At 35.9% G+C, this 18,925-nt stretch overlaps 2 protein-coding genes across 8 annotated transcripts in view; one reads left to right on the top strand and one right to left on the bottom strand.

Annotated features, from left to right (window-relative positions):
* Window positions 1-1,212: 1,212 nt before the first annotated feature.
* LOC113519259 (zinc finger and BTB domain-containing protein 24-like) lies at window positions 1,213-10,698 on the bottom strand. 5 transcript variants are annotated; one of them, XM_052893480.1, is made up of 8 exons: window positions 10,592-10,698; window positions 9,716-9,821; window positions 6,849-7,461; window positions 5,573-5,840; window positions 4,815-4,939; window positions 4,309-4,436; window positions 3,116-3,203; window positions 1,213-2,787 (listed from the first exon to the last, which is right to left on the bottom strand). In XM_052893480.1, exons 2-8 carry the CDS (start codon window positions 9,749-9,751, stop codon window positions 2,741-2,743), a joined length of 1,305 nt encoding a protein of 434 aa, XP_052749440.1. In that variant the 5' UTR covers window positions 9,752-9,821; window positions 10,592-10,698; the 3' UTR covers window positions 1,213-2,740. The 5 variants fall into 5 exon arrangements, with proteins under 5 accessions (XP_052749440.1, XP_052749444.1, XP_052749441.1 ...); XM_052893484.1 differs by having other exon boundaries at window positions 7,206-7,461; XM_052893481.1 differs by having other exon boundaries at window positions 10,536-10,609.
* A 714-nt stretch (window positions 10,699-11,412) lies between these two features.
* The window catches only part of LOC113513622 (RNA-binding protein 33-like), a 33,092-nt gene continuing 25,579 nt past the window's right edge, over window positions 11,413-18,925 (top strand). For 2 of the 3 annotated variants that reach the window (XM_052893479.1, XM_052893477.1), the window contains exons 1-7: window positions 11,413-11,464; window positions 11,680-11,881; window positions 13,577-13,729; window positions 15,315-15,378; window positions 16,668-16,763; window positions 17,456-17,541; window positions 17,784-18,507. In XM_052893479.1, coding sequence (XP_052749439.1) covers window positions 11,454-11,464; window positions 11,680-11,881; window positions 13,577-13,729; window positions 15,315-15,378; window positions 16,668-16,763; window positions 17,456-17,541; window positions 17,784-18,507 — 1,336 coding nt within the window. In that variant the 5' untranslated portion in view covers window positions 11,413-11,453. The remainder of the gene's footprint in view (window positions 11,465-11,679; window positions 11,882-13,576; window positions 13,730-15,314; window positions 15,379-16,667; window positions 16,764-17,455; window positions 17,542-17,783; window positions 18,508-18,925) is intronic. The other variant, XM_052893478.1, reaches the window with a different exon arrangement.

The raw sequence follows: 18,925 nt of genomic DNA, 5'->3' as shown, positions 1-18,925 counted from the left end.
TCTAAAACATAAAGAATCTATATATATTTTTATAATAAAATGCCAAGCAAACTGACGGCCCGCCTGATGGAAAGCTGTAACTGTAACTGTTGCCTTTTTTGGGACAAGTGTTTATTTCTTGGTGTGAAACTTTAAACATGACAATTGTTCTGATATCCTGTATGGTTTATTAACGTCAATGTATTATATAAAACAAACTTTGCATAGTTACAAAAACCATGATAGAACTATGAAATAAAAAATAAAATAAATAAACACCCTTTATTCATGGATTGAACATAATTTCGCTAAAGACACATTCGGTTTTACCAAAAAAAAAAATTATAATACTGTTTATTTGACACTAAACTACCAATCCGTCATTTTGACGGATTTTATATTTTAGGCATAAATTTAATTATTGTTTTGTAAATATTGTTTTTTCTTTTTTTTAATTAATGATTACTTCTTATATGACACGAAAATACTCAAATTAACTTTATTTTTGTTTGTAAACCCTTTAATTTTAAGGAATAATGTAACATATAGGTACCTACACATACCAATCCGTCAAAACAACGGAATCAATAATTTTGTTCCTATCCTTAGAAATATGAGCCAATTTTTCTGTTTATTTGAATGAATAATTAAAACATCTCGTTAACGTACTAACGTTTAATAATCCATTTACAAATTTTGGCTTTTCGGGGAATACCCAAAAATTTATAAAAAAATTTACTTATCACGCATTTATTTAGCTAATGAATTTTAGTTGGACAACGACGTTTATTGCAGAAACTTCAAATTTTGAAAGCTAATAGTATTTTTTATGGCCCCGCGAACTTCGTACCGCCTAACCACAGACAATTTGTGTTTGACTAATGTTACCATCGTATAAATATTGACACCAATATTTATACGATACCAACGTCACTCAATTGTTATGCCTCCCCGGAACCTCTCCACTAACACTTGAACTTTATGGTAAGGTATTAAAGTTCAAATTGACTTTTAAGTATTTATTAATGTAGAGTAAGTATAGAAAAATGTTGTTTTTAGTCTTTCTCTATAATATTTAAAAAAAAAAAGGAATTAGCGAAATCGGTCCAGCTGCTCTCGAGATTTGCGCTTAGCAACACATTCAGCGATTCATTTTTATATTATACGTAATATATTTTGGATATGTATTCGAGTTCACTATTACTATATAAATATAAGTAAAAGGCCGGGTCGTACTTTTCACAGCTGCTTTAATTCTCTCAAACATGGCCGTCACTCCTCAGTGTTGCCCTCGCTCAAACATAGCATAGATAATACAATATACATATACAACAATATTCATATATAAATAAATTTTTTCTAAGGGGTTTTATAATTATGAAAAAACAATGCTGAAATAACAGAATTATTGAAAAAAGAAAACTAACCAATATTGATGAGGATTGTTCCGATACGGATTCAGATAAAAGTTTTAATTTTTTTTTTTTTTGAATGATGAAATGGAAATTGAAACAACTGAATTTGATGAAAATGATGAAATTTCAGACAGCCAAAATAATATTGAAAAATGTGATTAAGGAAGTTAAAAAAGAAAAATAAGTTCCTACCTTTTTCTTCAGACATCGAAAACGGACGCGAAATTTTTTATTACAACCTTCAAAGTTGTTCCGTCAATATGTTTCAACCGTGAAGCAGTTGTGTTTGCATGGCTGTGTTTCGGTTTGAAGGGTGGGATATAGCGTGAATTTACTGGGTACAGAGGAATAACACCTGGGTCCTCAGGAATAGCAACGCATGGGGGGTATCATGGGCGAACATGAAACAGTATACTCTGTTATGTCCATGGTACTGCTCATGTGTATAGACGACGGTTACCACTTTCCATCAGGTGGGTACAAGTATTGGTACAAGGAGGTATATATAAAATCTTGGTAGTTCTAGAGTTAAACAGTTTGTGTATTTATTTTATTGAACTAGATTGTTATCATGCGGAACCTCATATCACTTGTTATTTGATTTACCTAATTTTTTTTTTTAATAACCACTTTCAGTCTTGTTCATAAACAATCTTATTGTAAGTTTAAACAGCTCTTTAACTAAAATGTCCAATAACTCTAATGAACGTTTATAACAGACGGTTACTCATAAACATTCAATAAGTCCTCAATAACTAAAACTGGTTTACTAAAGGCATTATTATATTACAAACTTGACAAGTTCTACACACCATATTTGTGGTAAAACGAATTATGTAGAGCTATAAACAGCAAGTTTTTTACATTTATAAAACATTTGTTGCTTGTAAATGTCTCGACAAACATTTGCATCAATGTACATGTTATAATACATGTTACAAACATCATGTTGTGATACATGTTACGAACATCATGTTGTGATACATGTTACGAACATCATGTTGTGATACATGTTACAAACATCAAGTTGTGATACATGTTACAAACATCAAGTTGTGATACATGTTAAAAACATCAAGTTGTGACACATGTTACAAACATCATGTTTTGATTACATTTTACAAACACATGTCGTGATACATGTTACAAACATCATGTTGTAATACCTGTTACAAACATCATATCCTGATACATTTTACAAACACATGTGATACATGTTACAAACATCATGTTTTGATACATTTTACAAACACATGTTGTGATACATATTACTAACATCATGTTGTGATACAAACATACTCGTCACACTATATGTATTAAGGTATTAGAAACTTGATTCACAGTCCCTAACTCGCCACATGGTTACCAATCTCACAGGTAAACGTCTCTGTACCTGAAAAATAAAATAATCAAATGATATAAATTTAATATATATTATATTAGTTTATTTTAAACTTTCGCGTTGTTTACACATACTTTAAATACACAATGGAGACTTAACGCGATGTAAAAGCCTTTAACAGGTAAACAGTACCTACATACTTGCTTCTTTATTGGTGAGTGCGGTATGTAGGGTGACTCTAGATAAGAGTGGTGACAGTGTGAGGGTACCTGAAGAGACAGCATGAGCTACCAGACGAAGACGCCGGTCACTTCAGTCCTGTCGTGATCACGACGCGGCATGATACTTATGGTAGTATTGTTGAGTCAGCCGATCTTACCTTTATGGCTGGCGACATGCGCGCGCAGGCACTTGATGCTGGTGAAGGTGTGCTGGCACACGCGGCACCGGTAGTGATAGTCCAGGATCTGAAGATGGAATGGTGAATATTATATTTATTAGGATTACAACAATACCGCAATTAAATGTATATTTGTTTATTATTTTATTTATTTATTATTTTATTTATTAGTTCTTTTATTTATTTACTGTTTTATTTATTTATTGTTTTATTTATTTATTATTGACATTATATGTATAATTTGCAATATTTTTTTGTGTAACGCTACAGTTCGCCAAACAACAAACTAGCCTGCTAATCTTGGCAAAATATGTTGGAACTATAACATAATTAAAATACCCTGTATGTATTTACTGCACACACATGCTTATGCAAATAAATTTATGTTTAACTTTGTACTATTTTATTTCAATGAGACATACACACAAAATTAAATATACACATAATTAAACATACACTCATCTAATTTCAAAAACGATTAAATATTTGTATGCCTTCTTTCCTCTCTTCTACATGCTAGTGATGGGCTTTTTAGACCCCCATTACTAACAATCCCTTTCTCCCACCATCAGATGGATAGTTAGCTTGTTTGCCATTCTAAATATTATAAAATAATAAAGTCTAGTATAAGCAGAGCCAGGAGGCTAATATAAGCAGTGGAGGGGAGAGAGATTATTTATAATGGGGGTGTTAATCTCCATTTCTAGCAATATACCCTGTCACGTCGACCTCCACGCGGTCCCCCTGGAAACTATCGTGATTAATTCTTGTTGCTTTTATCACAATGGGCTAACTGACCTAGTTTCAACCTTATCTATCACCAATCACTGGTGTCCCGCCAGTAAAATACCAATAACGCGGGCGGTTAACATTCTTAAGTTACATTTTTTTTTTATTTGATGGGTGAAAATGGTATGGTAACCCCGCCCGCGCTAACGGAATACGCTGGCGGAGCACCAGTGAAGGGTGATAGATGAGAATGAAAACAGGCCAGTTAGCCCATCATGATGAATTCATCAGAAATTAACCATGATAGTTTCCAGGGAGAACCGCGAGGAGGTCGTCCTGGTTGGATATATTGCTAGCAATGGGATTTTCAGTTCTTAAGTAAGGGTAAAAGTATTTAAAAAAATACGTAAGCAGCGTGCAAAGCTGATGAAGAAGCGCCTCACCCTGGCGAGTTCGTGGTGCACGGCCGCACGGTGGCGCTGCAGCTGCGGCCCGGGGTGCGACCGCAGGTGCGTCAGCAGGCTGTACGCGCTCGGCCAGCCGCGCCCGCACACCGGGCAGCGGATCTTCACTGCACACACATATGTATACGGTTTACTCTATTTTTTTTATACAACTTACAATGGCAAACAAGCTGACGGCCCACCTGATGGAAAATGGTAACCGTCGCCTATACACATGAGCAGTACCATGGACATAACAGAGTATACTGTTCCGCCCATGATACCCCCCATGCGTTGCCATTCCTGAGGACTCAGGTGTTATTCCTCTGTACCCAGTAAATTCACACCATATCCCACCCTTCAAACCGAAACGCAGCCATGCAAACACAACTGCTTCACGGTTAGTACAATACTAATCAACTAACTGGTAATATGACTTCTGCAAGATAACACCTAGTTCAGAAAAATATTAATAAAATCTATGTTTAAGTGACAATATGGCTCACTCTTGGCGTTATCCCTCCTGGTGGCTCTCCACGAGGTCTGGTAGCAGGGGGCGCAGGTTCTGCAGCACGCCACCTCGCGGAGACATTTCCTCGCCTCCACATCTGCACTCTCGCTCTCGTTGTCTCTGAAATAACCAGAATAATAAACTACCGTCACACCCGGACATCACACTTTTTTTTTAAATAAAATATGGACTTTTTATTATTTATTTATTTATTCTTTATTGTACACAAAAAATTACAACATATGATATATATAAAATAAAGATGTACAACAGGCGAGCTTGACTCTGTAAGAGTTCTCTTCCAGCAAACCCTCAGTGGAAAGGAGCGTTAATTACCAGCGGGCAGTGTGCGTACAATAAGAAGAGGAAACAGTATAGATGTTTCTATTAAAAAATAATATATTGTTTTTTTATTTAACTTAGAATGGCAAACAAGCTGACAGCCCACCTGATGGAAAGTGGTAACCGTCGCCTATAGACATGAGCAGTACCAAGCACATAACAGAGTATACTGTTTCGCCCATGATACCCCCCATGCGTTGTCATTCCTGAGGACACAGGTGTTATTCCTCTGTACCCAGTAAATTAACGCCATATCCCTTTAAACCGAAACACAGCCATGCAAACACAACTGCTTCACGGTTGAAACACGAATGGGACAGAGGTACCCAAGCAATCGACTTTTGTACAAAGTCTCCATCTGGTAAAGTTTACCATTATTTATTTATAGGTTGTATAAAATAAAGATCTTACCCGTCATCAGTAAACTTATAAACCGATGTGATCGCTTCTTTCGGCTTGTAAGCCACCAGAATGTCACCATTTTTGCTCTCTTCCTTTGTTAACAGCACTTCGTCTACATGATGGCAGTTCCTGGGTACTTTTATGTTTTGCAATTCGTATGAATCTAGTATTTTCTTCTCACGGTACCTGGGCAGTATACTCTGGAATATCTGGGACTTTCTGACCCCATTCTCGTTCTCGACACTTGTCTTTGACCAGATCGCCGTCTCACTGTTACCTGTAATCAAGAAAAAATATTTTTAATATTCTGGTAGATTAAGAATGATAAAACAGTCATGAATAATCGTTATCATATCAACCCTTAACTGTCCAAAGTTCAATATAGGCCTTCCCCATGAGGAGGGTGTTGCCAGTGGTTGCTACACTTGGTAGATGGGTTGGCAACTGCAGTTAGGAGGGGAGAAGGTGATTGTTAGTAATCGGGTTTGACTACCCATTGCTAGCAATATACCCTAATAGGTCCACCTCCACGCGGTTCCCCCTGAAAACCATCACAGTTAATTTATAGTGAAATGATCACAATAGGCTAACTGATCTGCCTTTTTATCCTCACCAATCATCCCTCACTGGTGCCCTGCCAGTGTATACCAGGCAGGGTTACCATTTCATTATCATCCATTAAAAATAACCGCAGGATTTGGTGAAATTTTAAGACAGACGCTGCTGGCCATCCCTCGACCCTAAATTTCCCTGAGTCGCCTCTTACAACATTTACGGGAAAGGAAGTATATTTATACATATATTCATTTAAATGTACTATGTTTAATGACTATGTAAGACATACATATCTGTCACGCCTGTCTCCCATTAGGGTTGGCAGAAACAATGGAACGCCAAATGCTTCGATTCAAACAAACCTCTTTCGCTTCTTCCACATTCATCAATCTTTTCATACACGCTCGCCAGTTAGACATAGTACATTTAAATACAATATATGTGTACTTTTAATATACATATATTAACAGAAATTTAAAAGTTTGTGTTTCTTGTGGGATCTTCATGACAGATAACAACTTTTCGAACCCTGCAGTAGATTTAAAAACAAAATGACGATATAAAAGTGCTTGTAAGTGTATTTGAATACAGATGATTTTAATATCAAGGGGTGGTCCATTCTATGCCGGGACCACATGGCACAGAATGGGCCACAGTTATAAAAATTGTTGTTCGATAAATAATAAAACTATAAAACAAAAAATTTTATCAACCAGTAAACAATATAGACCTGTCGCTTTATTGACTATATTCCTAAGCACGATGCTCCTGGTGGAACCCTTGGTCACACCGCTCTCCGGCTTCAAGATATTATCGCAGTGTTTGAAATGCTGCAAGCACGCGTTGTTCCAAATCCTCAACTTCTTTACATCACTGTCGTTCTCCTTGATAGCCCTGACTGGTAAACATAGAGGATCCTCATAGTCAGGAATCTTTATATCCATCTTCTTTCTTGTATTAAGATCAATTGTTTTTGTTTTAAATATATTTATTTTAGAGGGTGCATTCGATTGCACAAGTACTTTGGGTCGATTTATATGTGTCAGTGTAGTTGTATATATTGATTTTGGCAACACTGTCGATTTACCATGAATTGTATTAACTTTTTCCGGTTTTCTTGCATGTTTTTTCTTTTTCATTTTCGGCACGGGACTGGGCACTTCGTCCCGTGGATCGTAGTCTGAGTCCTCGTCTTCTACTTTCCTTCTACGTTTCGGCCTCTCGGGTGCCCGCTCGACTAGGTATTCCTTGTCTTCTTCTTCTGGAACGATGGTGCTCTGGACGCATTGCTGCACAATATCCGCATCCTCATCCAAGAATTCAATTTCAGCATCTGTATCTACCTGTAATACAAAATCATAATTGTTTTTTTTTTTTAATTTTTATTATTTTTCTTTTATGCATCTTACAATGGCAAACATGAAGACCACCAGAGGGAGACTTTGCACAAAAATCGATTGCTTGGGTACCTCTGTCTCATTCGTGTTTCAACCATAAAGCATTTGTGTTTGCATGGCTGTGTTTCGGTTTGAAGGGTGGGATGGCATGTGGTAATGAAATTACAGGTGTAGCATAATACCTTAGTCCTCAGGAATGGCAACGCAGGAAGGTTATTATGGGCGACACAGTATACTATTTTATGCCTATGGTCCTGTTCATGTCAATAGGCGACAATTACCAGTTTTTTGTTTTTATACAACAAAAGTGGTAACCGTCGCCTATAGACACAACCCCCATGCGTTGCCATTCCTGAGGACTCAGATGTTATTCCTCTGTACCCTGTAAATTTACGCCATATCCCACCCTTCAAACCGAAACACAGCTATACAAACACAACTGCTTCACGGTTGAAACACGAATGGGACAGAGGTACCCAAGCAATCGAAAATTGTACAAAGTCTCCCTCTGGTAAAGTTAAGTGGTGTATGCCAGTAAGGCATTACTATTCAAGAAGAAGAGTCTATCCTCGCACACACTGTGTAGATTGTGCGGCAAGAAATCGGAATCTATGACACACTTGATGTACAACTACGATTTGTTGACAAATATGCATATGAGTGGGGGGAAAGGGATTGTTAGCAATGGAGTTTGACAGCCCTATTGCTAGCAATATGCCCTATTAGGTCAACCTCCACGTGGTTCCCCCTGGAAACCATCGTGAACAAATCTTGTTGAATTCGTCACGATGGGCCAACTGACCTGCTTCATCCTCATCTATTATTCTTCACTGGTACTCCGCCAGCGTATCCCGATAGCGCAGGCGGGGTTACCATTCCATTATCACCCATTAAAAAAAAAATATGCATATGAGTATACTCTAAGGGCTTATAAAGAGCCAAGGGACTACAGGTATCTTAAAACAAGGGATATTATATTCATTTATTTTAACATCCATTGTATAAGTAGGTAGGTATTATATTTATTTATAGTATATATATATTTATGTAATATTTTATTATATATCTTAATATTTTATTTAACTGTATATTTGTTTATGTATTAATAGTTGTAGCACTTCAGCTGCCCGCTAACGACATGCTTTCTCACTGTATTGGGTTGACTGGAAGAGATCTCTGTCAGAGATAAGTCCACCCTTGCTCACAATATTCATAAATACATTAACAATGTAATTTACAAGTGCAATAAAGAATATATGATATAAAGATAACACATATAAACTGTAAAATGATAGTTTAAGACTGGAGGAAGCACAAAGAATCCCAATAGGCTAACATGCAACAGCTTATATGACCTAATATGGGAATAAAGGGGGGGAAAGGGATCGTTAGCAATGGAGTTTGACAGCCCTGTTGCTAGCAATATATCTTATTAGGTCGACTTTCACATGGTTCCCCCTGGAAACCATCGTGAACAATTTTTGTTGAATTCGTCATGATGGGCTAACTGACCTACTTCATCCTCACCTATCACCCTTCACTAGTGCCCCGTCAGTGTATACCGATAACATGGGTGGGGTTACCATTCCATTATCATCTATTAAAAAAAAATATGGGAATAAAAGACAAGGTGGTGTATTACCAATAACCAAGGTCATCAAGTTAACAATGATTTCTATTATGTGTATTTTAGTTTGTTTCCAAAGCAGAACAACAATATTACTAATTACTAAATCCTTTACAGGAAAGGGATTGTTTATAATGGGACTAAAGGCCCCATTGCTAACAATATATCTTATCAGATTGACCTCCATGCGGTCCCCCCTTGAAACCACCTTGATTGTTTTTTTATCAAGTCATCACTATGGGCCAACTGACCTGCTTTCATCCTCATCTATCATCCCTCACTGGTGCCCCACTAGAGTATACTATTAGCACAAGCAGGGTTACTATTCCATTATCATCTATTAAAAGAAAAAAAGTTAATAAATCCTGCTATGCTAGTAGGATAGAACAGCAAACAAGCTAACAGCTCACTATACCAAACAGGAACCATTGTCTATGACATGTATGGCACCATGGACAATAGAATACAATAATATCATGTCAATGAACATAGAATACAATAATGTCCATAGTATGTCTTATGTGTTCCCATTCCTGAAGTCTATGTTAATATGCACACTTATTTATAACTAACCATATTGTTATAAGGACTCCTTTCCAAACTGGACATGATTGTATGCCTGTCACCTTCAAGTATTACTTCTTTAGTAGTTGTTTGTAACCATATTTACATGTGTACCCTGGAATATAAGCATTTTTACAACTTCTATTATTTTTTATTCCATTTTCATCCTTATACATATTCATAGTACATAATAATATTAAATAAATATGTAGCAATGAATTTAATTAGATTTGTAAACAACTGCATGTGTGGCTTTTGGACGCTACATAGTCACTCATAATTAAAGGTCATAGATGCTCCCAAAACTAGACAAAATGTTAAAAATAGAAATATAATATTTTTCATATAAACACAAATTACTGGCTGATTGTAATTTAAAAATGGGTTTTTTAATTAAGTTGACACTCATCTAAGATAATTGCTGCTTTCTGTATTTGCTCTAATATAAAATTTTATCATACTTTTATACTGTGTTAATCTTATTCCTATCCACTACAAAAATGTTAGCTAGTATCTCAAGCTAAACACTAATTTAAGCATTCATGAATAAAATACACTTAATCTGGTTATTTATTCATTTGCTAGATTCAGGTAGATACATATAGATGTGGATATACACAGAGGTGTGGCTCGAAGTCCGCATAGACATTAAGTTCATTTTATTTCCCTTTTTATTAATAAGTACAAAGTGTAAATAATATAACTCGAGGAATAAGACAGCAGTTTGAAGATGCCGAACTGACTTGTAACCTTTAACTAAGCAATAATTGATTCTACTAAAAAAATCTGTAAACGCTAAGGATTTTCCTTAGTGTATTCCTATATCTACCTGTATTACGTTAAAACACAAGTAATTATTAATATGAAATAAAACTAAAAACATACCAGAAAACAATACAAGACGGCAACTACTCTGTGTAATAAACAGAACATAAAAAAACCTCTGTTTTTTACGGTACTCTGCAGGGTTGTCAAATTGGAATTTAGAGTTTTACCCAAAAGTGAAATATTATTTTCTAATTCTTTTCTACCCTTGCTCCATCATTTATTATACCTTCAGTCACATATTTTTTTAAAATTATTTACCTTATATAACCATATACAGACAAAATTTCTAAGAAAAAAATATACCCAAATCTTTCCATTTCACTTTTTTTTAAGAATTTAATTTCTCCAAAATTTCACTTTCAGAAAAATTTATACCCAATATTGTGAAAAAAATATCCAATCTGGCAATACCGATACTCTGCCAGTCGTAATTTTCTTAGCAGTTTATGGTTGGACTAATTGCCATAAATCATAGAGAAGTGACATTTAATTAGCCTTACCAGATTTTATATTTTTTCCTATTAGTGAGTAAAAATTTTGTGATTGTAAAATTTAAATTCATAGAGAAATGTAGGTAAAAAAAAGGAAATAATTTTAGAAAAAATTAAGTACTTTTTCATAGTTTTGTTATTTGTAAACTACAAATGAGTAAATTATACCAATAATATAAATAATGGACAACAAAGAGTAAGACACGAAAAGCATAGAGCTTTTATATTTGTATATTTTGTGATTTAATGAAAAATGAAATGTGTGACTGAATGAAAAAAATTGACACAATTTTATGATTGATTGAAAATAAAGAAAATCATCGATTTTTAGAAAGATATTTGGATAAAAATTAAAAGTAGCATCTAGCAACCCTTATTGTCAGCTCTGTCAAAGTCAATATAATCTGTGGTCAATATATTAAATAAAAATGTCGGACAAGTTAGTATTTTCTTAAAATTATTCAATATTTTTCTTAAATTCTTTAATTTTATCGCTAGTTGTTAGCTACAAAGTGTTTATTATTTCTTAAATTTTACTGTGTACATAAAATTATTTGATTGAAAGCCTATCTTTAAGTTTCATTCAAGTGTTTGTTGTGTGCATGTGGATCAACGAAATCAATGATTTACGTTTATTTTTTAATAAATTTTCAGTGAAGATTTATTGGGCGATGATCTTGGTGATCATAGCCTTGCAGATTATAATCTAGGAAACGAAGAAGAGGAGCAACTTCTAGCTGATGACTATGAAACTGGGTCTTCACAAAATGTGCCAACTTCGATTGGTCCGGGTTATGGAAACGGCGTTGACATGGTTACTACGGAGTATACTGGAAATGGCATCGATTATGGCCAGGTAATTTCTTTTATGAGATTATATAAATTTATCTTTTTTCCTTATTCAATCATTTTTAAAAATTAAAATGACAAGAAATAAATAGATTTTTTTATAGTGCTACTATTGAGTGTCTGATTGAGCAAGACTTACTCAACAACATGAAATTAAGATTAACTTCAAATGTTATCTAATTGTAAATGGTTTTTATCAGGATGGGCAATGCCATCCTCTCCTGCCATGTTTTACTTTAATACACACTTCAAATTATGGCTCTTTTTAATAGTGTTATATTTACCAAAATGTCAACTGTCAACTAATACAGTAAACACTCTAGATAAGCAACATTCTTTATATTTTATTTATTCTACTCGGCTTATTTAGTAAAAGAAATAAGTAAAATATAATATTTTCCAGGCAATATTTATTTTTATACTTCTTTTTTCCTATAAGCAACTTTTCCCAATAAGAAACTTTTTTATTGAAATTGGTTCAAATGAGTTGCTAATATTTTTTTATTTATAGGATCACCAACATAAGATGCAATGAAACATTTTAATACAATACGCCGGTAGATTAGATCTAACTATTCTTACATTTATAGGCAACCACAGCATGACTTGTGTTTGATAAACATTACAATGGAATTAAATTATTAAATATCATTAAATTAATAAAGATAATATTAAATGAATGAAATTATATAGAATGTTCACTTTTTATCCCATTAGAAATTTCAGTCGAAAGCATATATTTTTTTTTATTTTATTATTTTACTTTTTGAATATCTGCAACTTCATCTATGCAGCTAGTATATTTTAATTGACTTGGATAAAGTCACTTATGTCCTTCTCCATCTTAAATAGTAGGGAAAAAACATTTTTTCCCCAATTTAATCTGCAGAATTGTTTGCAATTAATAACAAAATATAGCAGTCCCCTTATAACATGGTAGATTTGTTTTGCATTATAGGAAAACCCGTTGTAGGAGTATTATAACACACTTGTATGACCCCATACAACATGTTATATACAGGGGGGAAAGGCATTGTTAGTAATGGAGACTGAGAATCCCATTGCTAGCAATATACCCAACCAGGTCGACCTCCTCGCGGTTCCCCCTGGAAACTATCATGATTCATTTCAGATGAATTCATCATGATGGGCTAACTGGCCTGTTTTCATCCTCATCGATCACTATTCACTGGTGCCCCGCCAGCATATCCCGTTAGCGCAGGCGGGGTTACCATTCCATTTTCATTCAATAAAAAAAAAAACATGTACAAGTAATTCATGTTTAACTATTCTTGTTAAAGGTTTAAATTGAATATTAAAAAAAAAACTATGTTGTCAATGAAATATGTGTTTTATTAAAATCAGACTAAGAATATTTGATTTAAAAACTTATGTAATTAAAAAAAAAAACAGTTACTTTTAAATAAATTAACAGTTTATTTAAAATTAACTGTTTTCATTAATTGTTGGGGCGTCATCTTTAATTTTCAAACAAGGAAGAGAGACTCTCTTAGGACTATAATAGGACTTAAAGATATAGGATGAGTAAAGCAACCCCACCATTCTGCGAACTTTGACCTCCCCTCATAATTGATTTCCTTACAGTTGAATTAGACTTTTTTTGTAAAACGCAATCTTGATTATAATATTATTGAAGATATCAGATTTCAATTGTTCCTGTTAACCAAATGAACATTTCCAGCCAATGTCGTTCCAGCCCGCGGTGGAGGCGGAGTGTGTGGTACCCAACATAACGGTGGAGGTGGCCAACGCACCGTTACCAGAACACTCGACGTACGCACCGTACGAGCCTCCCGTGTACAGGCCTGAGCATGCTGTCGTTCCGCCTCCCATAGTGAGTAGAACTGTAGGAATGAGAACATTTCTATTTGCATTATACAACATCCTATGAATTAATAAAATTGTATCTACAGGATGTCCGTACATGGAAGATATTTGTTAAAAATTATTATAAAGAAGAAAGGAGTAAAATGATAGGTGGTTACATTACAAAAGATTACATTATTATTGTTACATCAGCTGTTAACTGTCCAGTATCAAATATAGGCCTTCCGCTATTAGGAGGCTTTGCCAGAAGTTGCCAAGCTTGTCTGGCGGATTGACAACCGCAGTTAGGTTTTGGTGATATTCTACGAGAATTTGCTGCTGCCCTTTCATAAAAAAGAAGGAAGGATTACAGTAGTAAATTTTTATCTATATACAAACAATAATAAGAAATGTTTACATTGATTAAACAATGGGAGACCTTCTTGCTAAAAGTGAACTTTTCCAGGCAACAACTGGATGGAGAGGTGTGGTTATAAACAGTTTGATTAGAGGCATCATGAAAATTCTGTTATTTTTTAATACATATAATTGTAGTATGTGCCTTAATGTAAATAAATAATTGTTTCTTTAATAAACAATAAATATTGAATAGTTTGTATGAGTACATACAAATTTGAGATGGAAATACTTTCTTGTACATAGTTTGAAGGTATGATTTTTCAATAGTCAGGTATTAGTTTTTGAATTCAATATTTATTTAACTCGGGTGTCTTTAGAATGTTCATTTTCTCTAATAGGATACATTGAGAAAAATATTCAGGACATGAGTAGAATAGTGGACAGTTAACGACTGATATGATGGTGATGATGGTGATGATTGATGATGATCAGTAGATTATTCCTTTAAATAGATAAAACAAATAGTCTTTACCATATATTTGATGTGGTACTAGATCAAGTAGCCAAGTATCTGCCTACAGTATGGAATTTTTCAAAAATAATATATTAAGGTTTTTTTTTTTAATAAAATGGAATGGTAACCCCGTCTGCGCTAACTGTATACGCTGGCGGGGCACCAGTGAGAGATGATAGGTGAGAATGAAAAGGCAGGTCGGTTAGCCCATCATGATGGTGGAGGTCGACCTGACAGAGTATATTGGTCTGGGAGGAAAGGGATTGTTAGTAATGGAGACTAAGAATCCCATTGCTAGCAATATACCTAACCAGCTCGACCTACTCGTGGTTCCCCCTGGAAACTATCATGGTTAATTCCTGATGAATTCATCATGATGGGTTAACTGGCCTGTTTCCATTCTCATCTATCACCCTTCACTGGTGCTCCGCCAGCGTATCCCGTTAGCGCAGGCCGGGTTACTATACCATTTTCACCCATCAAAAAAAAAGACACGAGTATATTGCTAGTAATGGGCTTGGTAGTTCCCCCCCCCCCCTATTTAATATAGCTTTCTTCAGGGTCGGCAACACGCACGTGACACCCCTAGTGTTGCAGGCGTCCATAGGCTACAGTGACCGTTTACAATCAGACGGGCTGTATGCTTGTTTGCCACCTTTATGGTATAAAAAAGCCAATAGTAAAGCTATTGGTTCTCCTTCACTTTCTTAATTATATTAATTGTTATATGATTTTACAGCCAGCAACAGTACCTGCGGAATCGTCACAAATAGTTCCCTCAGAGATGGCAGCACCTGTGCCTAGTGAGTATATTTTTCTATATTTACGAGTATCACCATACACATACTTATCTGGCACGAAAAGGGACTAAATGGGGTCTAATTGTCTTATTGCTAGCAATATACCCTAACAGGTCAACCTCCTTGCAATTTTTCCCTTTGAAAATTATTGTTTTTTGTTGAATTCGTTTCATCCTTACTTGTCATCTCTCATTGCTACCTCACATGCTCACTGGATCCACTATTTCATTTACATTCAGAAAACTATATGTGATGCTATTTAGTATAGTGGTATTTATAGCATTTTATATGGAGCTACCGCTAGCTATAGAGCTAAGAACAAGGAATTACATAGAAGGAATGATACAATAAAAACTGTAAATCATATGGTTGGTTCCTTTCTTCTTATGCAAATATAATTAGTAAAAAGAAGACAAAAGATACACCATCAGTTGCTATTTTTCTCAATTCATAGCAGGTTATTGTATAGAAAATGTTTCACACGTCAATTATTTGTCAATGACAAATTTTACATTACTAGATTATATATTCGACACAGTTTATGTAGATAGATAGATAGATAAATAATTTATTTGCATTATTTAAAGCACATAAACAGCAATAGATATAAATGCACAGTAAAAAAAAGATAAAAAAGATACATGTACAAAAAATTAGAAAAAAAAAAAACAAAAACAAAATTTATCAAATTAGTAACAATTTTTCCCTTCATGCGTGTGTCACAGTAATACAAAATGGCCACAACTCAGTTTATAGCTTTGCCCTAAAAAGAGCAAAACACTGATGTTCTGTTGTGGGCGAAAGTGAGCCGCGAAATTTCACTGAAAAAAAAAAATTATAAAAAAAAGAAATATAGATGAAATACATTGTGTGTATTTCATCTATATTTCTTTATCTGATTAACAAATAAATGACAAATACCATTGGAAGAAGGGTAGTCAGAAGTCAATTTCTGTTAGTTTCAAGCACTCTAAACATAAAAGACTCATAATATACTAAAAAAAGATAAACGCAAATAAATAATACATATGTGTATAAAACATATGTATTATTACATGTATTATTACATAGTGTGTATAAAGTACGCAAGCAGGTTGTATCTGAATTTGGTAGGGTTATACGGCCGTATAACATTTTCTATACACTAGCTCTTTGCTATGAATTGACAATTTTATCACTCCTTCTATGTAATACCTTGTTCTTAGCTCTGGTCATTTTTACTTTTCGTATCACTTGCTACATGTGAAATATTCTAAGCTTAAAAGGAGATAAAAAAAAATGATTTGTTGCAGACAATGTGGAGGGCGGCGGCCGCGAGCGGTTCACATCCGAGCGGCCGGCGCACGCGCCGCGCCAGCCGCAGCTCAGGGACATCCCCGACAGTTTAGGTGCGCGGGCTGCTACCATATATCTGTGTACTAACATTATAAAGACGAAATATTGTTTTATTTTTACTGTAGTAAGATTACCTCAAGTTAACTTAATTGGAAGCATTTTTGAATATTTTCAAAATTCATTCAAAATTCAATTAATTAATATTCAAAAATACCTATATTTAATAATTATGTTTACTTGAATAAGAGTCATCCGATTATCGATCCGATACCAGAGAGAGACTTTGTACAAGTCGTTTCCTTGAGCACCTCTGTCCCATTCGTGTTTCTACCGTGAAACAGTTGTGTTTGCATGGCTGTGTTTCGGTTTGAAGGGTGGGATATGACAGTGAATTTACAGGGTACAGAGAAATAACACCCGAGTCCACAGGAATGGCAACGCAAGGAGGGGTATCATGGGCGAAACAGTATACTCTGTTATGTCCACGGTTCTGCTCATGTCTATAGGCGACGGTTACCACTTTCCATCAGGTGAGCCGTCAGCTTGTTTGCCATTCTAAGTTGTATAAAAAAAATGAAAAGGCAGGTCAGTTAGCCTATTGTGACGAATTCGAGGAGGTCGACCTGACAGGATGTATTGCTAACAATGGGGCTACTAATCCCCATTATTAACAATCCCTTTTCCCTCCGTTTGAAAATTTTTAATAATACATATATGTATTATTACAATAACCGGTTATTTGCAGACAAAGTGATAGTCCCGCGCGGGCCGGCCGCCGCCTGGGGCCGCGCCTGGCGGCCGCCGCACGTCTACCGCCGCCGCCACCACCGGGTATGTACCGACACATACACATACATACAGTTACACATCTTAATTTACATTTATATAAACAAAATACACATATAATTCATTTTACATTTATTACATTCTTGTTTGGAACCCAAAATTGATCCTAGCGGTACACCTCTAATTTTCACGACATTCGAAACGGTATTTCTTCAAATATGAATTACTATATACAATAAAAAAAAGGAATATAATGTACATTATTGATTTTGCGTCTGTTTACTCAGGGAAGCTTCAACCACCGAGCACCGTTTCCCCCTCAACAATTACGACAGAGCCCCCCACGAGTACGACCAAGTCCTCCGCAAATACGACCAAGTCCCCCACAGGTTCGGCCAGATATTTGTCCTGATATTCGGCCCGAAATAACGCCAGATGTACGACCAGATCTTCGTCCTGGCATACACCCTGATATTCGACCAGATATAAGGCCGGATATTCGACCGCCAGTAGGACCGATGCCCTTGGATCCCCCCATGGAACCCGATCATAGGCCTCTCCCAATGGGCCCCGAAATATCCCCAGAGAGACCAATGCTTCAAGAGGTACCATTCAGACCTCTCGAGAATCGACCATTCGGGCCTAATTTTCAAAGATTCCCCAATCAATTCAGGCCAAACATGGAAGAGCCGAGGATGTTTGGGCCAAATGTTAGGCCGAGTTTCGACCCTCGCCCCATGTATCCTTACCCTCGCCAGGCCAATCCTAGGGCTCCTGGGCCTTTCGGGCCTCCTGTTAGGGAAATAGCGCCGTATCCTATTCCTCAAGTGACCATAAGGCAACCCTTGCCGGGGTTGCCATTGGCTAAACTGGACAAGTTTGGTGGGAAAGTGGTGGGGAGGGAGCAGGAGGTGCGGATGTTGCCGCTGCAGCTGCCGCCCGGCGGGCTGGCGGGGAAGAAGGTGCTCATCAATCCACACTTCAAAGGAAACATTCAGCCACCTGTTGAAGGTAATGTATTATTGTTATCATAGATTGATATTTTTTTTTATACAACTTAAAATGGCAAATAAGCTGACGGCTCACCTGATGGAAAGTGGTAACCGTCGCCTATAGACATGAGCAGTACCATGGACATAACAGAGTATACTGTTTCGCCCATGATCCCCCCCCCCCCCCATGTGTTGCCATTCCTGAGGACTCAGGTGTTATTCCTCTGTACCCTGTAAATTCACTGCCATATCCCATCCTTCAAACCGAAACACAGCTATGCAAACACAACTGCTTCACGGTTGTAATACGGTAGGTACCCAAGCAATCGACTTTTGTACAAAGTCTCCCTCTGATCATATCTAATCTGTCATTTATTACTGTTGTAGTGAATTTAACACTCGACTTCACCATAAGGGTAACTTCGAGTTAAATTCTC

This window comes from Galleria mellonella, unplaced genomic scaffold (assembly GCF_026898425.1).
Source record: "Galleria mellonella isolate WM207_F2 unplaced genomic scaffold, CSIRO_AGI_GalMel_v1 utg176, whole genome shotgun sequence".
Lineage (NCBI taxonomy): Eukaryota > Metazoa > Arthropoda > Insecta > Lepidoptera > Pyralidae > Galleria > Galleria mellonella.
Note: the sequence above shows the minus strand (reverse complement) of the source record. Positions and strands in the feature narration are given on the sequence as shown.